We start from the raw sequence: 23,493 nt of genomic DNA, 5'->3' as shown, positions 1-23,493 counted from the left end.
CTCGCCGGCGAACTTTCTTATAAATACTTTCTCAGGGGTAACAGCCGGACAAGAAGGCAAATCGATCGTAATGGATTCGACTTCGGGGTAATTGATAAGGAAGAGGGATAAAGTAGCAACAGAGCTGAACGTCGTATCGGTATACAGGGTGTCCCCGAGCTACCGTGAGATTTTTCAGCCGCTGACTGTAACGTAAATCGCATAGACGTAACAATGCATCAGGTGAAACTCGGAGTCACCGACTGAAAAAATGTCTCGAACAATGTCTCGTTAACGAGAGATTATTTGGACGAAGAATCTGACGGCATACTAAGAAGAGAGTGTCAGGACACCTTGTATGCTTACGAATCGTAGTAGCCGCCGTGATTATGCTGTCACGTCGAGTTATGGACGAAGCCGAACCTCGTGATGTTTCTGAAATTGCTTCTGCCATCTTCTCCGAGATTGTCCTGTCGTTTCGTTCCGAACGAAAGCGAAATCACGCAGGCTTAGTCTCCAGCACAGCACGTTGCACCGTTGTCATAGCTTCTCATAGTTCATGCACAACTAAACAAGGAATGCGGTCTTTGTCGGGCTTGGTCTGTTCGCTTCACACGTTCATTGTCGCCGTGTGGGCTCAGAGCAGTTTCATCATCCGAGACTACTTCGTCCACAAGAATGTAACCAGGGTCGTGGGCTTCTCCTGCGGAGATGTGGAAGGTGAGTGGCAGGTCGCGGCTCTTGTTGGTGTTCGATCTTCACATCGTGATTCCCTTTTCACAGATGACCTGCTCACGATGAAGTTGCTGAACGCCGTCGGAGTCTCCGCCGCCATCAAACCAGCTGGATTCCAACTCGATGTTCTCCGGTATCTCGAATCTGATTACACTTTAGGCGTATTCCTGGATATACGATGTCCGGGTCAGAATATCAGCGGCATTTACGATAAAGTAAGCGTCTCCTTCGCACATCAGGAAGATTTCTGCTGACTGGGAAAAAAAAATACGAATAAATCGAAAAAATTACATTACAGTGTGGCGTTTTGCAATTTTCACGTTCCTACCAATGCCGTTTGAATCTTAATCCAAGTTTGAATCTTTATCCGAATAAAGTTTAATTTAAATTAAGGTTTAAACGACGTCGGTAGAAACTGGCATAAGTCAGATAAAAAGATTATATCTCCTCGCAGGGCTTGGAACATCGTCTTTTCGACCACTCGTACAACTGGTTGATCCTGGGGACCAACTTAAGTTACAGTGTGCAGAGCTTGAACGATAGCGGCTTCAGCATCATTACAGACTTCGTAATATTGGTGCCGGACGGGGAGTCTGATTATGTTCTCTACGACGTGTACAACCACTTCAAGCTGCGCGGCGGATTGCTGAACATCACGAGACTCGGTACTTGGAACGAGAAGGACGGTCTGAGTATTATCTTGACCGAGTCGAAAATCATCAGAAGACGAAATTTCCACGGGATACGAATCAAGGCGGCCGGGATTGTAAGCTCTTCTTCTTCGTCGAAACGCGCGAAAGCATGCAAGTCCGAAAGACGTCGGTAGAGCAACGGTGCTCTCTGGTAGTCTATTGGACTCGCTTGTTTGCGACTGTCTGTCACAGGGTTATTAATGTACCTTCGTACCCCCTACAAAAGAAAATTACTCGTATGTTTTATGGTAAAAATTAGTTGTTAGTGTTTTAACGTAAGAAGTTAATTTATAATAATTTATTATTACATGGTATTGTTTTATAGAAATTAACTATCATTTTAATATTATAAAATTATTATCCATGGTATCAAGCTTCGCATAGTGATACGTAATGAATATATACGTACAGATGCGTAAAAAATATATAATTTCAATAATATTTTTTTTTAATTTGATGGTAAAAATGCCGGATTATTTCAAAATTCATCTTAATCATTATTAATTACAATCACTTTTCCTCGCATTCTCAAGAATATTTTTCCGCACCCCCGACTGGGAACCCCTGGTCTATCATATCCGTAGGTGCTGCACAGACCGGAAACAGTGAGTCTGTTGGAGTACCTGGAGAGAGATAAACTCGAGATCATGGATAACTGGCCGAAATTCGGATATACCCTCGTCTCATACATTTCTGAAATATTTAATTTCAGGTATTGTTGCGATAATATCTTGTTAATATTATCTCAGTATCATTCTCTGTCTATGTTGCATATCGATGGCTTATCGGGGCCGTGTTTTTATAGCATAGATCTCATCGAAATCGACCATTGGCAAAAGAATGACACCGTCGGTCCTTTAATGGAAGCTTTTAAGAGGGGAGAGGCCGACCTGGGCTATTATCCGTCGATCTTGACGATAGAACGATACGGATACGCGCGTGTGATTGTTCAGCAATGGCCAACACGGTAAACGTACACAGAGTGAAAGAAGAAAGCTTGTTCAATTACGCGGGCAATTTATTCTTTCTTTTCTGGTTTTTCATCTCAGGACTTGCTTCATGTTTCGCACCATCCCGGCGATGAAGATGAAGCCCTGGGTAATATTGAAACCGTTCGCTGTGGACACCTGGTGCACGATCCTCGCGCTCGTGGTGATCATCGTGTTCGTATTGTCCTTCATATTGAAGTTGGAACGCGCCGGCGATTATAGTTACAGCATCTCGGTATTGGTCGCCATTGCCGCCTTGTGCCAGCAAGGTACGTCTCAGTAAAGTATATGATTCCTTTATCGTATTAACGATAATATTAAGCCAATGTGTATTTGCTTGATTTCGATGTCAGGTTTTCCTTCTCTCTCGGAACAATCAGCCAGTCGTGTCGCTTTGATCCAGATCACGGTGTTCGGTTTACTGGTATACAACTATTATTCGGCGGCGATAGTGTCGGCTAGGTTGAACGAGCCTCTCCAGAAGATGAACGACTCGTTATATTCATTGGTGCATAACAAGATGACGCTCGGAGCCGAGCAGAACGTTTTCTTCAACTTTCTGTTGCGGGTAATGGCGTGCACCACCGACACAGAAGCGAGGATGCTGTATTTCTCTTGTTTTAATGAAACTCTCATCAATCTTGCTAGAATACCAGACCGGATGTGCAGTACTTCAAGAACTACTGGAACAGCCTACCGAATTCGAAAAAGTTTATTCCTATCGAGGAGGGCGTACAGAAGATGATGAAGGGTGGCTTCGCCTACCACGCCGATCCGGACGATATCTATCCGTCCATCGACGTGGAGTTTGACAAGCAGATGATCTGCCAACTCACGGAAGTCCACTTGTTACAGCCGTCCGAGTTGGGTATATGGAGTAATCTCCATAGCCACCTCCACGAGATCTCCAAACTAGCGTAAGTGATGGTGACGATTGGTGGTGTCGGAAGCGGCGATTTTTTTACCGTATGAACTAGAAATGAATCAAGTCAGATGCATTTAGGCGCAGTCTGCTCTTGATTACTTCTTGTCATTATTTAAATTTATACACGCATCATTAGGTGATTTTATAATTTAATTTATTCAATCAGATTTCTGTAGACATCTATTTCTGTTTATCTATATATATCAGAGGGTGTTTTTTCCGTATATTAATAAATATATCTCGACAGGTTGATCAGAATGTCCACCTCGGGAATTCAGCGACGAGAGGTACGTCGGCGACAGGCCAGGAAACCCTACTGCCCGAGCGAAGAGATCTTTGTCTCCAGCGTGACGATCTACGAGGTGGCACCGATGCTGATCCTCTTACTCATCGGTATGACACTCGCGCTGATTGTATTCGGTATCGAGAACCTCATGTTTCGCTTGATGCACTCGAAACAAACAGGCATTCTACCTCTTAAGCGAAGCAAATTACTACCGAAAAGTAAAGCGCCAAGCGTTATGGCTCTCAAGAGAGACAAGCCACCAATGAAAAGTAAAGCACCGTCTAAGAAAAACGTCACCATGGCTCTCCCAAAGAAAAATACTCTCCCCAAAAACGTGCTGACAATGAAACGATGAGTCTCAGGATAGATAGATGGCATGATAGGCAGGTACAGAGAAAATTATTAATGTTCGGAAATGTGCAAGCAACGACATTCAATCACATTAGTTCACATAATCTGTGGTTTCGTAATATGTTTTCTACTCTCTATTATGAACAGATTTATCCGCATAAATTCAGGAATAATTAGATCTCGAATTATTCTATAATAACTTGATATATCTTGTAGCATCAACGTGAATGTGATACTACATGCATATTATTATAATCGTCGAGCCGGTGCTGCGTGGCGGACGGCCTGGTTCCCGTCGGTTTCTCGCAGGTGAGCACGCGGTGCTCCCGCCGACGCTCCGCGCGTAGCTACTAATGCCGATCGCGACCGCTGCGCAGCGCGCTCACCGATTCTGCAGCTAAGATTCGGCTGTCCGGGTGATATAACCGAGCGCGACAGCGAGCGCGTGCCTTCGCATGATCCAACGCCGATTGTGGCAATCTCTGGTGTTTGGTCTGTGCGATTTGTAGCGCCTATCTTTATCGACCTGCTCTAGGCTTTCTTAGTGCAGTTTTGGCGTGTAGTAGGGATTTTTTTTTCAAACAGATCGATTTAAGGATCGATTTGAATCACGAAAAAAAAATCGATCTTTAAAGAATCGATTTCAGAAAATCGATTTGAATCGGTATGCATGTAAAGTGAATCACTCATTAAAGTATACTATCTGTCAAATTTTTACACTCTAAAGTAGACCTCGTGTAATTCATATAGTTTAATATGAATTAAAGAAATTAAACAGATGGTACTCTTTTGGTTGTGTTGTGTGTGGTCACAAGATAGAAAAAGATCTTTAAATCTTTATGCTAAGGATTTAATTAGTTTGATTAAACATCAATCAAGGGTTTTTAAACGTTATTAAATAAGAAATTACGTTTACTATTATATGTATATACATATGTATATAATATATACTATTATATGGAGTGGCTGTGATTGGCGCGTTCCGTTCCGCTGAAAATTTTCGCCCACGGGACATCGGCCTAAAGGCAACGTAATGTGCATCGTACAGCCATTAAGTGAGTTCAAATATTATAACTAAAAAGAATTAAAAAAAAGCTATATTACTAGTAGAAACTGAAAAATCGTGTTGGCGATTTTCAAGATTTACAGATCGATCCTTGAATCGATTCAGTTCCAGAAAATCGATTTGAAATCGATCTTTTAGGCTCTGATTAATCGATCTTCGATTAAATTGATTTAAAATCGGCATTCCTAGCGTGTAGTATAGATTCGAACTACCGCACTATACACTCTGCTGAGTTGTGAGGGCGGCGCCGATATACCCTGCTGGGTTGAGGTTAATGGTAGAGATGCCGATTTTTTTTCAAACATTGATTTAAATACTAATTTTTAGACTTTCGCAGCCATTGATGCAATCAAGGTATGTTCTTCCGGATGGATACCGCGTTATAATTCAGCTTTGTGTCGACGTTTCGCAAACATTCCAGCTTGCATCCGTCTTAAATGCTTCAGAATTAAATATACTTTTACACGACGAAAATACGTACAAAAATTAATTGGAACATCACTCAATATATGACGAAAGCGATAAAAAATTTTTAAAGTAAAATTTCGAACTGACAGCGTAATATTTATCTAATACAAAAGTTTTGCAGCTTGTATGTACCGAAACTCTGGATGCTCCAATAAGGAAAAATTTACAAATCATTTCTAATAATTTAAAATTTAGGTAGGAGACCTAAAACAATACGAAAACTTTGCAGAAAAATTTTAATATATGCGGTTAGGTTTTCCGATAAATATGATAAAGCAGAGCAGAAAAATAGTTCACGACTGTTCTTTCAGCCAGCGCTGCAATTTTCCCGCAGATGTGATAACGAATAATCCGAATGTATCCATAAGTATATAAAAAGATATAAACTATTATTATTATTACTATTATTTATTATTATATATAAACTATTGCGAATAGGGCACCGACACCACCATTCTTCTTCTCCTTCCCCTTACATTAGTTATTTTCTTGCCGTTTACACACACACGCACACAAGAGGCGTAAGTTGAGCGCGGAGCGGTGCAAGGGGGACAGTAGGCGTCACCTACTGAATTTCGTCCGAAATGTGCAGATCATGGCCAGCTCTACTTTAAATACTTATTCACACAAGCAAGCTCTTCCACAAACAGTTTTTAACGCCATCAAGCTCATCTACGAAGAGTTGAGCAGCGATGACCTTCTTACATGTTATTTGGATGACTTCACACAGAACAGCAATGAAAGCTACGTTTCTTTATATCCTTAGTATTATATGCCAGCGTTATTGATTCACGGAAGTACAATAATAAAATATGCTATTGTATCAATAGGCCGGAAGATGCTCGAGAAGCTAATGATAAGTATTTTCGAAAATACAGGGAAAATTATTCTAGAAGAATATCCTGAAAATCTAACAATGAAGACATTCAGAAATTTGTTAATCGCTTCAGATGCTATTGTTTCCAGTTCGATGCAAAGAATTACACACGAGAAGAAAGAAATGTGCGATGAGGAGAAGAATCTGTTTGAATCAGTACATTGTACATAATATATGTGTGTAATATAAGAAATATATATATATATATATATGTGTAAGATAATACTCTCTCCCCTTCTCTTTCTATTTTTGCTGCTCAACATAAATCTGTTAATCAAATTTATTATCACATCTTTCACAATAAAAAAAAACTCAGGTAAAATATGGTATGCACACACAGTAATCATTATTATTCTATTTTTTTTTAATTATCACGTTATAACCAAATTTGGACAATAAATTCATGTTCAATAGACAAAAATACATTGGAAATGAGTAGTCGTACTACAATGACCGAATTGTTTTATTAATTTTACATCAATGACCGGAAAAAGAGGTGTTCGCCCCAATGTGCGCCGGCGCGTGGCCATTGATCTCTTGCTGTCCTGCATACTTCTTCCGCAATGCCTCCACTTGCTGATCCTTGATTTTCGTGAACAACGGGCTGGGTTTGCCAATTTTGTGCCAAGTGGGCAACATGTTGGTTATCATCTCAGGAATGTAACCATAATTCTTGTTACTCAAACCCAATTGAGATCGCAGTTGTTTAGCTGTGGCGGGCATAAAAGGTGCCAGAAGAGCCGACAGGAGGCAGGCTAGATTACAGCAAATCGCGACAACGGTACCAGCTCTATTCCTACCGATTTTAAACAAAAGTATCTCTCGTTAGAAAAGTAGGAAGAAACTTTTGAGGTGGTGTTGACTGGAAAATGTCGAAGAGGAATTAACAATCATTACTTATCGTCGTCGGTCCCCTTGATTTTCACCCACGGTTGCTGGAATTGCATGTACTGATTGCCGTGCTTCGAGATCGCCAGTATGTGCTTCAGACCATCTCTCAACTTGGCTTGCTCCATAGCGTTTATGTAAGACGTTAGTTCGCGCTGTGCCAACGCTAACACGGTCCAATCGGCCTCTTCCAGTTTCGTCGGCGGTACATTGCAGTCGAAGAATTTCTCGGAAAACATTAGAGCTCTGGTATCATAATAAGATGTAACAGATTATCGCGGTGTCAGTTATTCATGATTAACAGAGAAGGAAGAACGGGAAGGATACAAACCTATTGACGAAATTGCCAAGATTATTCAGTAACTCGCTATTATTTTTCGTGGCTAAATCTATCCAATTGAAATTGGAATCTTGAGTTTCCGGCCTAATGTAGGCTAAATAAAATCGCCACACGTCTGCTGGGATACCAGTGTCTCTGGCATCGGTTCCGAATACCCCAACACTCCTAGACTTAGAGAATTTTTTATCCTCATAGTTTAGATATTCTGAAATACAGGGCAAACATCAAACCGGTGGTAAGAAAGTTATCTTTCGAGAACGACGCGAATAATAAACCAAGCATAAAGAAAGATAAAAGCAAAATATACCCCACACAGTAGAAATATTCAAAATATATCACGGGGATATTCTGAAGATGTGATATTCTTAGAATATCTCTGTGATGCATTTTGAACATTTCTGCTGTATGAGACAAACTCACATAAGAGAGAACAAAGTGTTAGATAAAATACAGAGAAAGAGAAAAGTATGTAGAGTTATAGAAGAGAAATGCAGAGTTATAAAATAAATGCGTTCAACAGACTCTTCGCAGATATCGTACCAGTTGCCATTAAATACTTGATCAACGTATTATTTTGATTAGCCGCTAGCAAGCAAGCGGGGAACATTATCGCGTGGAATGGAACGTTATCCTTCGCCATAAATTGGCACAAATCGACTTTCGTATCCTGAGGTTTCCACCATTTCTCATATTCTTTCGTATACCTCTTTGTAATACTGATATATCCAAAAGGGGCGTCAAACCAGACGTAAAACACTTTATTTTCAAACCCGTTTACGGGCACCGGTATACCCCACTTCAAGTCTCTGGTTATGCAACGTGGCTTAAGACCGTCGCGTAACCACGACTTTGAGACGACTTTCGCAACGCTGGACCACCCTTTGCTCACGGTATCGGACCATTGTTTCAATCTATCTTCTATCTGTAACACGAGACAGTTATGCATATCAATTGGCCAATATTTGAATGATCGAGAAACAAAATGGAAGGGAGATAGCAACAATTACCTTGGGTAAATCCAGAAAGAACTGTACCGAATTCTTAACGACGGGCTTAGTGTTACATATCTTGCATCGTGGTTCAACCAGTTCGACCGCGTTCATCAGATGACCACAGCCGTCACACTGATCACCGCGCGCGTCCTCGTATTTACATCCGGGACACGTGCCTTCCACGAATCTATCGGCGAGAAAGCGATCACAGAGCTCGCAATGCAGCTGCTCTACGGTCTCGTTCAATATGTAACCTTGCGATTTGATCTTCAGGAAAAACGATTGGACAATTCTGAAAGAAATCGTGACGATATACGATGGAAGTCAAAAGATGAGAATAAAATAGCTCGAGAATGTTCTTACTCTGTCTGCTCGGGTGTAGTAGTGCGACCGAAATAGTCGAACCCGATACCAAACCAGCGATAAACATCGTTGTGTATGTCGAAAAACTTGTCGCAGATAGCTTGGGGAGTCGTTTTCTCTTGCAAAGCTTTCGCTTCGGTCGCAGTGCCGTATTCGTCGGTGCCGCTGAAAATCAGAATTATTTTCATTATAGGATTTTATATATTTTTATATGCTTTTAAAGAAGTGAGATTGATTACCATATGTAGAGAGTGTTGTAATTCCTTTGTCTGCAATATCTGCGCAAAACAGCAAATCGATACTTTATGTTTAAGTTAGAAATAATGTGAGATATATATGTATATCCATACGAACCTTGCAAAGATGTCGGCTGAGAGAACACATCCGATAATATTTCCCAAATGTGGGACATTATTTACGTAAGGAAGAGCTGATGTTATCAATACATTCCTCTCACCTTTTTTAGGTAATCTGAAAAAGTAAGATGAGCTTTATTTGATCTATTTATGCTCACATAAATATGTTTAAGATGTTCAACTTACATTGGGTATGAACCTTCCTTGACTTCTAGATATTGTCCAGTGAACCAACTATTTGTCACATTACGGAGTTCTTCTTGACTAACAGCTTCCACTTCCTTTTCCCTGGTCGGGCTAATCTGGAATAAAACATTTGTTTATACATGAAATGAGAAATACAAAAATAATAAATAATAAAAAATAATAGATTTATATTCAAGATACACTTACATCATTTGATACTGACTCGTGAGCATGAGTGTTTAAGACTGTATTGACAGGGAACCAAGAAGTAGCTTCTATACTTGCAATTGCCTTTGGACCTCTCACCGAATTAAACTCTTTGATGGACTCCTATATATTTCATACATATTACTTATGTAAAAATCTTATAACATATATTTATATCATAATAACAGTATGATGACACTTTACCTGAATAACTGGCTGCTGTTCCATATTAGTTAACCAGTTAATGATATTTGGCAAGTGTGCAGAAATATCTTTGCATTCTGCAAGTAATAGAGTACTCCATAGACTAACCCAAATTGAAATATCTGCTGGAGATAAATAATTATTTGTCTGAAAATAAAAAATTTGAATAGAGATGGATGAAAAAAAAGATGATGAAAATATATTTGTCAAAATATTAATTATCATTTACTTCAATTAAGTACTGTTTATCTTTTAATTCACTATTGAGATCTTGGAGTAAAGACAGTAAGTCCTTGGAAGAAATTTTCCCACTTGCAAGACTCAATATTGCTGGCTGTAAAAAACATATTATCTGCTTTAAGATGTTTTAGGTACTTCCTGTATTAGATATCGGTAATATTATACCTGTAATTGAGAAATTTCCCATTCCAACCACCTATTATTGAGAATTTCCAATTCTGCAGCTATAGGTAATAAGAAGCGCAATGCTGAGGAAACACTGAATAAGGACAATCCGGAAGGCGTAATTAACATCGGCAAGCGTCCCAGGAAAGCATCTACATATCATGTAACATACATTAGTATTGCATGATACTCATGTAAGGAAATTATCAAAAACATATACATCGTTTAACTTAACCGATAATAATATTCAAAAGAAAAATACACGTAATCTGTCTTTATACAACTGTGGAAAGTATCTTTCCTGATTCTATCAAAAGTTTACTCGATTATACGAGCTACTGGATGAAGAGGAAAAGGTTAATAAACTCACCTTTAGGCTTCACGATTTTAATGGTGACAGTCTCTTGGGCTAACTTTGCCGCGATAATTAACTTTAACGCATTAGGATTGCCCTGGTTCGTTGAAACAATCATTATTATCAATAAATTAATAAATATGATAATAAATACGAAAATATGTTAGCGCACAACCGCGAGACATGTGAGCGACAGGAAGCGAAACGCTCATGGACGTAAAGCCCGCTTTCCACGTGTGCGTTAAAATATTTTACGTCATATCGCACGTGTAACAAACGCCAATCGAATGCGGTACAACGTACGTTTTTACACGATCGAAGAAATCAGAACCTAAATAGGAGGGGAGGTTGCAAGATTCTACATTCATTTTTCTTACATCTATATAAAGAAGAAAATCGTACAGCAGCATGTGTTGTGCATCTTGATATAGCGTATAAGTATAAATATGGAAGCTTAAAATAATTGAAATAACCTATCTAGAAGTAGTGTAAAGTTAAAATTGTTTAAAGTGATGTATAAAGTTGAAGATATTAGAATATTAATGATATATAGCTTATATATATATATATATATATATACAGAGCTTATGACAATATTCTAAAATCATATATAGAACAGCGTGTGTGAGAAAAATAGATTAATTTTTAATTGAAGTAAAATTACCTAGTGGCTCACATATGCAAATTATTGTAAGTCTTTTTTACTTCTTTGAATATAATTAAAAATTTCCCATTTCTTTCTAGCACCTTTGAATTATGGGATAATGGATAAGTTTCTAATTATTTTTTATATCAACATATATATCTTTATTTTTCTTAAAAATATAGGGCAAATGAATGTTAATTAGTTTTATTTGAAAATTATATACGATAATTGCTGTTGAAATTTTATATTTCAATGTCGGATATAGAATAGAGGTATCAATATATATATATAATATATATGTAACAAAATAAATAAGTTTTGCAACCTTATAACTATTTAAGGTAAGAACAAAACATTCTGCATGCTTATCTGACATTGACTGTATTATGCTTCTTTTTTAATTTGTAGCAGTTTTATAATTTGTCCAAGTAATCTATTTGTTTCTTCTCTCTGTTGATTAGCTTGCAATCTATCCTCTTCTACTCGTGCATAAACTTCTTTATGCATATCTCGCATCTCTATGAATACATTCAAGAGTTTGTGTTGCATATCATTGGAGTTCTTGGTTCTGTTTTCCATTTTGGAGGTTAAAGTTTTTAATGCACGCTGACAATTCTGTAGATTATCAATCATTCTTTTAAACTGAGCTTCTAATCTGACACTCTCAGTAATACCAAGTTTGCTGAAATAATACAAGGATTTAATAATTAGTATATAATTTTTAATAAAAGCCTCTTAAATTTTTCTTTGAATATCCTTGAGAAGATATTTGTGATCATTTTATAAGATCTTTGTATAATTCTGAAAATATAAGGGAAGGAACTTACTCTGTGCCTTCTGCATTGTCTTCTCCATTGGCTTCTACATCCGATCCATGCATCTCAGGCACAAGATGTCTGGCAGAGAAAATTTCATCTAGATCCCTATAAAAATAATTATATTAATCAACTAAATTACCTTGTAAGAATTTTTTCAACAAAAACTTACTGTTCATAACTGCAAATATATCTTCCTCTTCCAGTTCGTCTGTTACTTATTATCATATTCTTATAAGCCCGTTTGAGTGTTTTAAATCTGTTTTCTACTTGCAAAGGAGTTACATTGAAACCATTTTCTTGTAAATTTTTGGATATTTCTTGATATGCCAGTTTCATGTTCTTTAGTTTACGATTCTTCACAAGTTCTTTCTTAAGTTTGTATTCTCTTAAGAAGATTTTTGTTGAGGCATCGCACCAAGGAAATACTGCATTTCCACTTTTACTTGTAGATGGTGTATTAGCTTTATAATTGTCATTCTCATTTTCATTATCATTATCATTTTCAGTTTCAACGATAGGATCGATTTCACTTGTTTCCCATCCTGGATATATATCAATATATATATCCTTGCCATTGACATTGAAACACATTTGTTCTGCCTTTTCATCTATTTCCGAGAGATGTAGTTGGAACGCTATACTTTCATCTACAAATATATATATATATATTTGCTTTTGATTGTTAATACCGCATTATTCTTAACTTATCAGTACATTAATTAGAAGAGCAATGAGTACAGCAGAATAGTAGGACATAGTATCATGACATATTACATATTGTTGGTGATTACCTTCACATGTTATTGTAATAAAGCCATTGCTATCAATAAGTATTTTGCCTTCTTCGTCACGTTTAACATAGCCCTTCATATTAGCTGGATAGATGATTCTAGATATATCGATGTATCGACGCAGTCCAAGATACGTTGCAATATTCGTCAGTATAGTCGACGCGACACGCTCGACTCCGTTTTTCTCGCCCTGTTAAATTGCAAGTTTTGTTTTGATCCAAAATCACGGTGTGTCTTATTTCGCGCTTTATTCCATTGCACCTTTTGCACCTCTGATATTTCGGCCGCAGAAAGTGTAAGAAGGTGCAGCCGTTGCAAATATATGTATGATGATGGAGGTTACTCTGTACTGCTCAGAACGTACGTCGTACTTTAACGGCAAAGGAATGACCGGGTAAGAGAGAGAGTCGAGTGGGAGAGAAATATTCTTGATATCAGACCTTTTACCTCCAACATGATCCGTGTCTCGTCGCTTAGGAACGATTGTGGCGCCATCGAATGTTATTTATTGACAAATCTGTCGATTGACGCAATTGGTAAAACAGATTTTTAATTTTTTAAATTTTCAATCGTATTTTCACATGGTTATTGTTGCAAGTATAACACATATAAAATTCAAACAAAAAGAATGAACGACAGAACCCGTATGAAGCTGTAATTGCAAAAAACCGGAGTAAAAAATTTGGCTGCATTCTGTTCAGACGCGTGATTGGTGGACTTATTCATGCGTATGCGTTTGCACTATCCATATGGATAGGGCAAGAGCACAGGCTTTTACATAACACATAATACATAACACATAAGAGAATTAAAGGTCATTCTACAATACGTATCGTAAATTGTAAGCCGTAAGAATTGGCGAATCACAGTCGATTATTACAAAAATAATCGGCTATAATTAGTCAGTTCTTACGGCTTACAACTTACGACACGTATTGTAGAATGACCTTAAATCAATTAGGCCCAGTTCCACAACTTGCTTTAAACGGTGTTTAAAGCTAAACCGATGGTTAAAAGCAATAGTATATGCGCATATACTATTTAAAGCAAGTTGTGGAACTGGGCCATAGTTTTCTTCATTTCCCTCCTCAAGATAGAAATGAAGAACTCTGATTGGTTGATTCTCTTATGCGTTATGCAGAAGTCTGTGCTCTAGCCCTAAGCTTTAAAATTCCGTCACAATGGAAGTATCCAAAACGGCATGGCTGCTCGCTGAAGACAGCTGTCAAAAGTTCGGATATCGAGTATCGTGGCGTGCGGATAACGATAGGATATTCAAGTATCCTCGTAAAAAAGCTAACTGACTGTTCCGTAGAAGATCGAGGAGAAAGATGCTGACGGCGGCTGCGAATACTTTATCGAATAATGGCTCCTACAGTAATGAGAGACCGTCGAGTGCGGGTGACGCAGATCTCGCAACGGATCCCGCCTCCGGTGGATTTTTCCATTCTGATTATAAGAAGTAATTAATCTTTGTTTATCGGCGATGATATGGTAGACGACTCACAAAAACATGAAATAATAATTCTGAATACGTTGAACTTTCTCTACTGCAAACACACATTTTGACAATGAGATTTTTATTCTTTATTATCTTTTACGAATGCAGCCAGAATTGATGTAACAGTTTAAGATGGATAAACTAATAGAAATATATTGCACGTTTTAGACACGAAGACCTAAAAGAGATGTTAGACAGTAACAAAGATGGGCTCAAATTGGAAGCTATGAAACGTATAATTGGGGTAATTGTGTATGTTTTCAATGCTATCATTAGTAATGCTACATAGTGGTAATTCGTTCTTTTTTTTAGATGGTGGCTAAAGGAAGAGATGCATCAGAACTGTTTCCAGCTGTTGTAAAAAATGTAGTATCCAAGAACATTGAAGTAAAGAAGCTAGTATATGTTTATCTAGTTCGTTATGCAGAAGGTCAGCAAGATCTAGCTCTTCTTTCCATATCGACGTTTCAAAGAGCTTTGAAGGATCCTAATCAACTGATAAGAGCAAGTGCTTTAAGAGTATTATCTAGTATACGAGTCCCTATGATAGTACCCATTGTGATGCTTGCCATTAAAGACTCAGCTAGCGACATGTCTCCATATGTCCGCAAGACTGCTGCTCATGCGATTCCTAAGTTGTACTCGTTAGAACCTGAGCAGAAGGAAGAATTAATAAGTGTGTTGGAGAAACTGCTATCTGATAAAACTACTCTCGTTGTTGGTTCGGCGGTGATGGCCTTTGAAGAAGTATGCCCAGAAAGGATAGACCTCATACACAAAAATTACAGGAAATTGTGTAATTTATTGGTGGACGTTGACGAATGGGGTCAAGTAGTTATCGTCAACATGCTCACCCGATATGCCAGAACGCAATTCATCAATCCAAATACAGATGTAAGTCGTCCCCGCGAATCGTTTTCGATAAAGGCGATAAAAGCACTCTTCTAATTAATAGGAGTAATGATTAAGAAGAAAAGGGATGACTTTACAGAATTTAGATGATGACGAGAACCGGCCGTTTTACGACTCCGATTCCGATTCTTCTAACACCAAGAAACCAAAGTTCACATTAGATCCCGATCATCGTTTGCTATTGAGAAACACCAAACCCTTGTTGCAAAGCCGTAATGCGTCTGTCGTAATGGCGGTTTCTCAATTGTATCACCACGCAGCGCCTAGAAGCGAAGTTATGACTGCTGCAAAGGCACTCATCAGGTTGCTGAGAGGACACAGAGAAGTGCAAAGCGTTGTACTGCACTGTATCGCTAGCATTTCAATTACGAGAAAGGTAATGTAAGTATGGCGCTAAAACGCAATACGAATGGGCCTGTGGTAATCGATCTCACATGACGAACATCATACCCCTGACTCGCTCACATTTCTCGCTCGCGTACGTTCAACAGGGTATGTTCGAGCCCTTCCTGAAATCGTTCTTCGTGCGTACCTCCGACCCAACGCACATCAAACTCCTGAAACTCGACATACTGACGAATCTGGCGACCGAGACCAGCATCAGCGTGATACTCCGAGAATTTCAGACGTACATCTCGAGCAGCGACAAGGAATTCGTGGGCGCCAGTATACAGGCCATTGGCAGATGCGCGAGTAACATCAAGGAAGTAACTGACACGTGTCTCAATGGATTGGTTTCATTATTGAGCAATAGAGACGGTAAACGTCCGTTACATAATTTATATATCTATTACTTTTTATTTATTCTTAACCCTCGGGTTTGGATTACCTTCAATTTACATTTCTCTGCCGTTTCCATTATTCATATCTCTTATGTTTTTGCACCTCTTTTATAATTTCTTTCCACGTCCTACTCTCCTTGCATGTCAATCCAATCAATCCAATCAAACATGGCCTCGAAATTACGTTGAGATAACTTGTATAGGTCGTCATTACGGACTTACGGCCTTGTAAATCCACATTTGATGCTACACGATCTACTGTATTAAACACAACACGCTCCTTAATCCATACAGAGGCCATTGTAGCGGAGAGTGTAGTGGTGATAAAGAAGCTTCTGCAAACACAGCCGAACGAGCACAAGGACATAATTGCTCACATGGCCAAGTTGATGGATTTCATCACGGTGCCGCAGGCCAGAGCCTCCATCCTGTGGCTCTTGGGCGAATACTCCGACAGGGTTCCCAAAATAGCGCCTGATGTGCTGCGGAAGATGGCCAAGAGCTTCGTGAACGAGCAGGACATAGTGAAACTGCAGACTCTGAATCTGGCGGTGAAACTGTGCCTGAATAACCCCGCGCAGACGAAACCGTTCTGCCAATACGTCTTCCAGCTCGCCAAGTATGATCAGAACTACGACATCAGAGACCGCGCGCGTTTTCTACGGCACTTTATCTTCGACGACGAGACCGGCACGAAGAAACTACCGCAGTTTGCCAAGAGGATCTTCCTCGCTCCGAAACCAGCGCCGACTTTGACGTCCCGGTTCAAGGACTCGGAGTATCAACTAGGCACTCTATCCCATTACCTGGACATGCCGTGCGCTGGCTACCGTCCGCTGCCGCCTTTCCCAGAGGTCACGCAAGACCCGTCCGTGCGAGACGTCGCGCCAGCGATCGTGCAAGAGCACAATAGAGAAGAAAGATACGGTAGGAAGGAGAAGAAGGAGAAGAAGAGTAAAGAGAAGGAGAAACCATTCTACAGCGACGAGGAGAGCACTCCTGCTGAAGGTACTGTTCTATAATGCTTGAATCCGTATATACACTCTTCAACGTTCCGTCTTTATCTTTCAGAATCAGAAAATCAATCGTCAGACTCGTCGTCCAGTGAGTCGTCGGACGAAGACAGTGATTCCTCGGAATATTCGAGCGAATCGGACAAGTCTGAGACGGGCAGCGCGAAGAAGAACGAAACCAAGTCCGACGAATCCGAGAGCGAGTCGTCGAGCAGCGAGGAGTCGGACTCGGAAGAGGAGAGCGATACTCAGGAGAGCGAAGAGGAAAAGCCGAAGGTCGAGAAAAATGAGGAAGTGAGGGAGAAGCCGAAAAGCAACTTTGACTTGCTGTTGGATTTGGATGACGGTTAGTTTAATGGTTAATTGAGGAAGAAGAAGAAGAAGAGGAATAGTCTAAGCAAATTCTCATTAAAGCATGTGTCTTTTTCAATGCCCAGTCGTTCCAATGACTCCAGTGATGACGCCTAGCTTGGGTGGTTTCCTCACTCCGATCAATCCAACAATCACGGACAATGCGCGTGAGGTGTCAACATCCTACGTTCCGTTGAAGAATACCACTCTGTTGAACAGTATCACCGGGCACGGCTTAAAAGTTGAATATAGATTCACGAGATCGCAGCATTTAGTTAGCTCGAATCTGGTCAGTATCGAATTGACATTCCTGAACGAGAGTAACAACGTCATCAAAGAGATTCAGGCGGGGAGCAAGGTATACGCGCGATTCCAGCATTTTTACTTGCGACATTCGTGATCATTATTGACCGACGAGATGATATTTCGTATTTTTCACTTTTCCACAGAACCTGCAGAAGGGAATGTTCATTCAAGATTTTACGCAGATACCGTCGCTAGACGCGAACGCCACGCTGTCTTCTACGTTAGGTGTCAATTTCAACGATTCTACGCAACCGGCGAACTTCAACATCGACTTCGCGATCAACGACGAGAGGTACTCGTGTCCGGTCAGCATCAAGGCGCCGATCGGGGAGATAATAAGATCCGTAGTCTTGCCTGAGGGCATGTTCAACGCGGAGAAAGGCAAATTGAAGGGCATGAACGAGCACATGGCGAAAGTACCGTATTCCGGGGACAAAAGCGCTCTCCCCCAAAAAGTCTTCGAGGCTGCGAACGTCGCGAGGATAGCCAACGAGAACGAGGTCATACGGTAAGCGCACACACGCGTACATTACGATGTAATCGTAAATCTCACATAATCGCACATCTCATTAGTGCGTCTTCTAGCCGAGCAATTTGAGAGAAAGTTAATTTCTCGTGAGAAGCTAAGTTATTGTGCATATTCACAGGTTCGCCGCTCACACCTTGGCGTCGAAGTCGTTGGTGCTGGTGACGATAAGATTCATCGAAGCCGAACAGCAGCTGGAAATCTGCGTGAACTGTGAAAAAATGGTGATAGGATCGATCTTATTGAATGAACTGAAAAGTCACTTGAAGTGAAGCGGATAACGTGTACCACTTGTGGAATTAGTGTGATACAGAAAGCGCGCGTGCGTCGTGGCGCTTACAACACGCGAAAAAGTTCGAATACTCTCTCTTTCTTCGTCGCGCGAAAGGTAAACTCGCAGACATACACCGCATTTAACATTTCTACGCACTCGTGCATAATACAATCGGAAGAAATATATATATATATATATATATCATTCCGAGTAAGAGTGTGCGCGCGTACATACACATGTGCGTACACATGTAAGCGAATTATGTAAAATTGATAATATATAAATATCCTGTTACACTCTCTCTCTCTCTCTCTCTCTCTCTCTCTCTCTCTCTCTCTTTCTCTCTCTCTCTGTCTCTCTCTCTCTCTCTCTCTCTCTCTCTCTCTCTCTCTCTCTCTCTCTCTCTCTCTCTCTCTCTCTCTCTCTCTGTCTCTCTCTCTCTCTCTCTCTCTCTCTCTCTCTCTCTCTCTCTCTCTCTCTGTCTCTCTCTCTCTCTCTCTCTCTCTCTTTCTTTCTTTCTCTCTCTCTCTCTCTCTCTCTCTCTCTCTCGTTTCATGCTTCTATAATGAATTCTAGCTATTTTCTTCGTCATAAGACTGCTTTCTTGACACGGCACCATATCAGTTGCTGCGACCCGACGATATCTACGCAGTCCGATATCTCCCAGAAATGTAGACGGTACTCCCTCCGACTCGTCAGGAATCTCTTCAAGACTAGGGCAAAGAAACCGCGCAGATGTTACTATTATTAGATGTAGGAGACAATAGCTGGAATCAGGAATACCCACTTCTCAACATGCCGTTCGAGATTGGTTTGGAGAAACCGATGTCTTCGTTGGGGAAGCGCGCGATCACGTCGGACAAGATCTCCGTGCCGAAGCCTCGGTTTCTGTATTCCGATCGAACATACGCCGTGTCCACTACGGGCATTCTATATCTCTCCCTCATCGAGGGTACTTCTGCACCTGAAGGAATCGATATCATCGTCAGAAGATATAAAAGCTTTCCACTTGTTTTTCAATCATTCAGACTGCTTCTGACATTCAAGATCACCTGCGAACTTGACGGTGTAGAACCCAACGGCCTTGCCCTCTTGCCATCTGAGCAACATGACGTCAAGCTCACCCGCCAAGGCATATAGCGACTCGAATCTTTCCGGACGAGGCGCGTCCATGTCCGGGTAAACGACCTGGCTGAGCACATAGTAGAGCACCTTGTCACGATCCGTCCGGACTTCCCGCCATCCGTCCTCCGCATCGTAGCTATCGTTAACATCGATTATTTGGCCGTTCAATGTTACGCCTATGAAGTGATCGCCGTCGACGCAATCTATGCGCTGAACGTCGCTTTGTACGAGCAAAGTTCGCAGATCAAGCCGGGTCACCGCAGTCCGGACGCACCATGCGCACCTATGCAAATGAACGACGCGACGATGAACACAAGCCCGAAGGCGGAGAGAAGCTCGCGGAATAACAATATGCGGTTTGTCTTTTATAGACGAGGCAGGTTCGAGGTGAATCGAACGCGTCGCAGTCGCTACGTCGAGATGTTACGTAAGCGCGCAACCTCGACTAGTTTCGGCGATTAACAGCGCGCCGGCAGAGAAAATACAGGAAACACACAGTTCCGGCCGAACTCGCGCCGCTCGTAGGAAACGAGCTGAATCATCACCTTGGGCATAACATCCTGCGCAACGGCAGACTGGATGAAAATGCGGACAATGGTATCGCGATAAGCGAGAAATACCCGACTAGATATCGCCCGGCCGAAGAAAGCGAGGCTTGTTCACTGATAAGCGACGCGCAAGGTCTTATCGATGACGCGGTCTCTCATGCATCGCGTCGCGATAAACGTAGACTTCCGTAAATTTTCAATTGCGATACGCATACGAATTATATAGGGGTCCACACGTACTTTCTCGATTAAACGGAGACCTAAGACAGTCTTGAGATTCTTTTCAATCGTCTGTTACACACTTTGTGTGTATTCCAGGGTTGGGAAGTAACTCGTTACTTGTAACGAAGTTACAGTTAGTTTTTTTTTTTTTTTTTTATAACATAACTTCTTTTGATAGCTTTTGATATCTTTTGATAGCTTAACTTCGTTCCGTTTTTTCCATCTTTGACTACGTTTACACAGCTTCTAACTTCGACTTAGTAATTACCGTAGTTAGTGCAGTCTCGAATCCGATTAGAGTATATTTTTAGATCTAAAAGAATATACCAATCGAATCAAAGAATTCACTAACTACAGTTGTTACTAACCCGGATTAACCTTGCCGTGTAAACGTAGTTTATAACTGTAACTTAACTTAGTTACATTTGTTTGATAACTAGTAACTAATTTAATAGTTACTTTAATAGTTACTTTATATATCTCAAACTTAAGTTTCTGGCAGACCAGTACGATAACATGACGCTTGATATCCAATGCAGCATACAGTTATTCAGGCTGCATTTGGAAAACGCGCTATTACGTTGTCTTTATCTTTATCGTTCATTAAGTATAAAACAAGGATAAAATGACACAATAGCGCTGATAGTCTCCTCTTCGAACGTAACCTGTATTTCTTTCAAAAAATTGTACGCCTATTGGACATTTTTGTCGCGCGTCGCCAGTCCTAATTTGTTAATATGATCTGTGTTCAGCGTGAAGTGTGTTGCGTGGTTTCAGTTATATAAAAAATTCAAGCAATGGATAAAACATTTCAATCTTCGGAGAAGGATTGTAAAATGCCATGGCCAGCATATGTAGAAATATTCGAGCTACAGCAAAAATTTGGAAACGTGAGCAACTGGGCATTTCTCTGCAAAATTTGCACTGGCAAAAAAGTTATTTTCGCAAGTAGAACTTCAATTAGAAATTTAAGAAAACATATGAGTGTAAGTCTTTATTTATGAAATATCAATATATTTTTTAGTGAAAAAATCTAATTTTTGACATTAAGATTACTTTTTAGTATTTATTATCCTCACCAAATTTAATCACTTTCTTAAAATTGTTATTAATAGTCTTAAAGAATAAATATGAATTGCTCATTTAAATTAATGAATCTAATTTGCAAAAATTATATACAATATGAGGAATATATAAATATAAAAATAATATAATCAACGAACTACTTTTATATAAAATTGAAGGAATTTACATAATTGCAAAATTTAAAACAATAGCACAATTATTGTAAAAAAAGTAACTGAAAAGTAACAACTCGTTACTTTCTAAATAACTATAACTGTAACATGTTATTTTTAAAGGTCAATAACCTGTAACTGTAACTAGTTACTTTTTCAGTAAAAAAAACTAATTAGATACTTTTACGAAATAACTTTCCCAATCCTGGTATATTCCTACAACTATCTGACCTGCCCGATAATTTCACATTCGTTTGATTTAAACGACGCGTTCTCTTAAAAGAGAGAGAGGGGGGAGGAGGAAAAGAATACAAAAAGAGAACGAGCGGTAAGAGCTTTTGACTTTGGTCTCGTTCGCATTGAAGATACGATCTTGCAGAGATCGTAATCCGTTGAGGCTTTTCGATACACCCGAAAGCTCAGAGCAACTCGAGATGCTCGAGTTCTCGCAGAGTGTTCGAGACGGTGATGATATCTAATAGTGTACAAATGGTGTCAATAAGTGCAGATATACAGGATTCCCTGATAAGGAGCATTGTTTCTAATTACCCGCGGTACCAGCCGGTGCGGGCGCCGATAAGACGCAATGAGTGCACGATTGCGCGTAATCGTACACGTAAGTTTCCGTGCGGAATGCAGCGATTTCTGTATCTTTCATCATGTTAGGAGTCGAAAGTTCGCGGCTTTTGTAGTTCTCATTGCGCCGCGAGAAACACTGAACCCTCTGTGCTCACCGCGTGCTTCTTGTCCAGAGGGAAAGATTAACGACTGTTGTCGGCTTTTCGCAATTACGACGCCCTAATTGACCGTGATGACTCTTTCTTCTTGTTCGTCGAAATGATCGCCCGAGCTTCCTTTCACTTGTCAACACATTAATGTAACGGCTCGGAGAGTCGATTTTTAATTCGAGTCTCGATTCTTCTGGGACAGCTATATTTACTCAGATCCATAAGGTGCTTCGTGTGAATCACCGCCGATTTTGTCCTTCTTAACTAGATTTTCCATTAATCTTCCGTTATAAAAATCACATTATAATATACGAGACTCTCGATCGCGTAGAAATAGTCATCGCACATACTGGCTCAATACAATAACAGATAGGAATCTATTTCGCTGAGAATCTGTAATTATCATGATTTAAAAAAGAGCTCGTAATTCATACGTCAACACCGATACGCGCGGCGAATGAACCAGTGCCGTGACCACGGTTGCCACCTGTGGGTCTGTTCTTTATTGCTGCACTGCTGAACTAGTGCAATAAATTAAAATGAGACACCTATTTTTTTTCTCACTCTAACTTATTGCACTAGTTCAACAGTGCAGTTATAAAGCACAGACCCTCTATGCCAAGCTTTGCTCGGAGATCTAAAAAGAGTGGGACGGGGTGGGGAAGGCAGGAACAAATAAGAATACGTCAAAAATAAAAAATATTAAATATTCGAATACATTAACATATTAAGTTCAAATTAAACATCGTGCGATACTAATAATCATTATAAAATTAAACATTATTTATATTTTTACGAACATACGCATATTGCACTAGTATCACATCGTTATAAAAAAAATGTTACGAAAAAATTTATCCAATAAAATATTTTAATATATTAACATAAGATTATATTTAAATTAAACGTATAATTTTAAACATATATTTTTTTTTTACTCCGGGCAAAAACCGGAGAGGTGGCGACCGTGATTAGCCGCGAGGGCACTTGGAGTCTACGCATGCGCGCGGGGAAGCGCGCGCTCCATTCAACGACGGAGAGTGCAGCA

General features: G+C 39.9%; 5 protein-coding genes across 6 annotated transcripts; 2 read left to right on the top strand and 3 right to left on the bottom strand.

Annotated features, from left to right (window-relative positions):
* Nucleotide 1: 1 nt before the first annotated feature.
* On the top strand, nt 2–4,686 carry LOC105184269 (uncharacterized). The gene is made up of 9 exons (XM_011142964.3): nt 2–699; nt 763–929; nt 1,169–1,480; nt 1,991–2,118; nt 2,212–2,373; nt 2,456–2,664; nt 2,749–2,963; nt 3,044–3,312; nt 3,568–4,686. Exons 1-9 carry the CDS (start codon nt 369–371, stop codon nt 3,959–3,961), a joined length of 2,187 nt encoding a protein of 728 aa, XP_011141266.1. The 5' UTR covers nt 2–368; the 3' UTR covers nt 3,962–4,686.
* Nucleotides 4,687–6,800: 2,114 nt separating this feature from the next.
* MetRS (methionyl-tRNA synthetase 1) lies at nt 6,801–10,885 on the bottom strand. Its single transcript, XM_011142966.3, has 14 exons — nt 10,680–10,885; nt 10,310–10,461; nt 10,134–10,238; nt 9,905–10,051; nt 9,701–9,823; nt 9,494–9,609; nt 9,306–9,422; nt 9,191–9,229; nt 8,952–9,116; nt 8,604–8,880; nt 8,137–8,518; nt 7,588–7,801; nt 7,266–7,502; nt 6,801–7,164 (listed from the first exon to the last, which is right to left on the bottom strand). Exons 1-14 carry the CDS (start codon nt 10,780–10,782, stop codon nt 6,846–6,848), a joined length of 2,496 nt encoding a protein of 831 aa, XP_011141268.1. The 5' UTR covers nt 10,783–10,885; the 3' UTR covers nt 6,801–6,845.
* Nucleotides 10,886–11,672: 787 nt separating this feature from the next.
* LOC105184272 (hypothetical protein) lies at nt 11,673–13,443 on the bottom strand. The gene is made up of 5 exons (XM_011142968.3): nt 13,181–13,443; nt 12,920–13,109; nt 12,298–12,775; nt 12,138–12,233; nt 11,673–11,992 (listed from the first exon to the last, which is right to left on the bottom strand). Exons 2-5 carry the CDS (start codon nt 12,996–12,998, stop codon nt 11,695–11,697), a joined length of 951 nt encoding a protein of 316 aa, XP_011141270.1. The 5' UTR covers nt 12,999–13,109; nt 13,181–13,443; the 3' UTR covers nt 11,673–11,694.
* A 634-nt stretch (nt 13,444–14,077) lies between these two features.
* rb (adaptor related protein complex 3 subunit ruby) lies at nt 14,078–18,878 on the top strand. 2 transcript variants are annotated; one of them, XM_011142970.3, is made up of 10 exons: nt 14,078–14,381; nt 14,589–14,664; nt 14,733–15,314; nt 15,412–15,708; nt 15,824–16,091; nt 16,409–17,122; nt 17,186–17,473; nt 17,565–17,836; nt 17,928–18,292; nt 18,432–18,878. In XM_011142970.3, the coding sequence occupies exons 1-10, from the start codon at nt 14,251–14,253 to the stop codon at nt 18,580–18,582; spliced, it is 3,144 nt and encodes a 1,047-aa protein (XP_011141272.1). In that variant the 5' UTR covers nt 14,078–14,250; the 3' UTR covers nt 18,583–18,878. The 2 variants fall into 2 exon arrangements, with proteins under 2 accessions (XP_011141272.1, XP_025157278.1); XM_025301493.1 differs by lacking the exon at nt 14,078–14,381 and having other exon boundaries at nt 14,589–14,672.
* A 211-nt stretch (nt 18,879–19,089) lies between these two features.
* LOC105184275 (soluble lamin-associated protein of 75 kDa) lies at nt 19,090–20,581 on the bottom strand. Its single transcript, XM_011142972.3, has 4 exons — nt 20,255–20,581; nt 19,637–19,992; nt 19,372–19,548; nt 19,090–19,297 (listed from the first exon to the last, which is right to left on the bottom strand). The coding sequence occupies exons 1-4, from the start codon at nt 20,266–20,268 to the stop codon at nt 19,173–19,175; spliced, it is 672 nt and encodes a 223-aa protein (XP_011141274.1). The 5' UTR covers nt 20,269–20,581; the 3' UTR covers nt 19,090–19,172.
* Nucleotides 20,582–23,493: the final 2,912 nt, after the last annotated feature.

Source organism: Harpegnathos saltator, unplaced genomic scaffold (assembly GCF_003227715.2).
Source record: "Harpegnathos saltator strain DR-91 unplaced genomic scaffold, Hsal_v8.6 scaffold425, whole genome shotgun sequence".
Classification (NCBI taxonomy): Eukaryota; Metazoa; Arthropoda; class Insecta; order Hymenoptera; family Formicidae; genus Harpegnathos; species Harpegnathos saltator.
This window is presented reverse-complemented; position numbering and strand designations above follow the sequence as displayed.

Bases quoted from the DNA above. Each gene is read 5' to 3' on its own strand.
- LOC105184275 (XM_011142972.3), bottom strand. The intron at 19,549-19,636 runs GTGATCTTGAAT...CGATTCCTTCAG, and splicing joins CTACACCGTCAAGTTCGCAG to GTGCAGAAGTACCCTCGATG. The intron at 19,298-19,371 runs GTGGGTATTCCT...TCTTTGCCCTAG, and splicing joins CTCGAACGGCATGTTGAGAA to TCTTGAAGAGATTCCTGACG.
- LOC105184269 (XM_011142964.3), top strand. From the start codon at position 369: ATGCTGTCACGTCGAGTTATGGACGAAGCCGAACCTCGTGATGTTTCT. The intron at 2,119-2,211 runs GTATTGTTGCGA...GTGTTTTTATAG, and splicing joins TCTGAAATATTTAATTTCAG to CATAGATCTCATCGAAATCG. The intron at 2,665-2,748 runs GTACGTCTCAGT...TTTCGATGTCAG, and splicing joins TGCCGCCTTGTGCCAGCAAG to GTTTTCCTTCTCTCTCGGAA.
- MetRS (XM_011142966.3), bottom strand. From the start codon at position 10,782: ATGATTGTTTCAACGAACCAGGGCAATCCTAATGCGTTAAAGTTAATT. The intron at 9,423-9,493 runs GTAAGTTGAACA...TTACTTTTTCAG, and splicing joins AAGGAAGGTTCATACCCAAT to ATTACCTAAAAAAGGTGAGA. The intron at 7,165-7,265 runs GTAATGATTGTT...TAAAATCGGTAG, and splicing joins AAGGGGACCGACGACGATAA to GAATAGAGCTGGTACCGTTG.
- LOC105184272 (XM_011142968.3), bottom strand. From the start codon at position 12,998: ATGAAGGGCTATGTTAAACGTGACGAAGAAGGCAAAATACTTATTGAT. The intron at 12,234-12,297 runs GTAAGTTTTTGT...TTATTTTTATAG, and splicing joins TATATTTGCAGTTATGAACA to GGATCTAGATGAAATTTTCT. The intron at 11,993-12,137 runs GTAAGTTCCTTC...GTATTATTTCAG, and splicing joins GACAATGCAGAAGGCACAGA to CAAACTTGGTATTACTGAGA.
- rb (XM_011142970.3), top strand. From the start codon at position 14,251: ATGCTGACGGCGGCTGCGAATACTTTATCGAATAATGGCTCCTACAGT. The intron at 14,665-14,732 runs GTAATTGTGTAT...TCTTTTTTTTAG, and splicing joins CTATGAAACGTATAATTGGG to ATGGTGGCTAAAGGAAGAGA. The intron at 17,474-17,564 runs GTTAGTTTAATG...TTCAATGCCCAG, and splicing joins GCTGTTGGATTTGGATGACG to TCGTTCCAATGACTCCAGTG.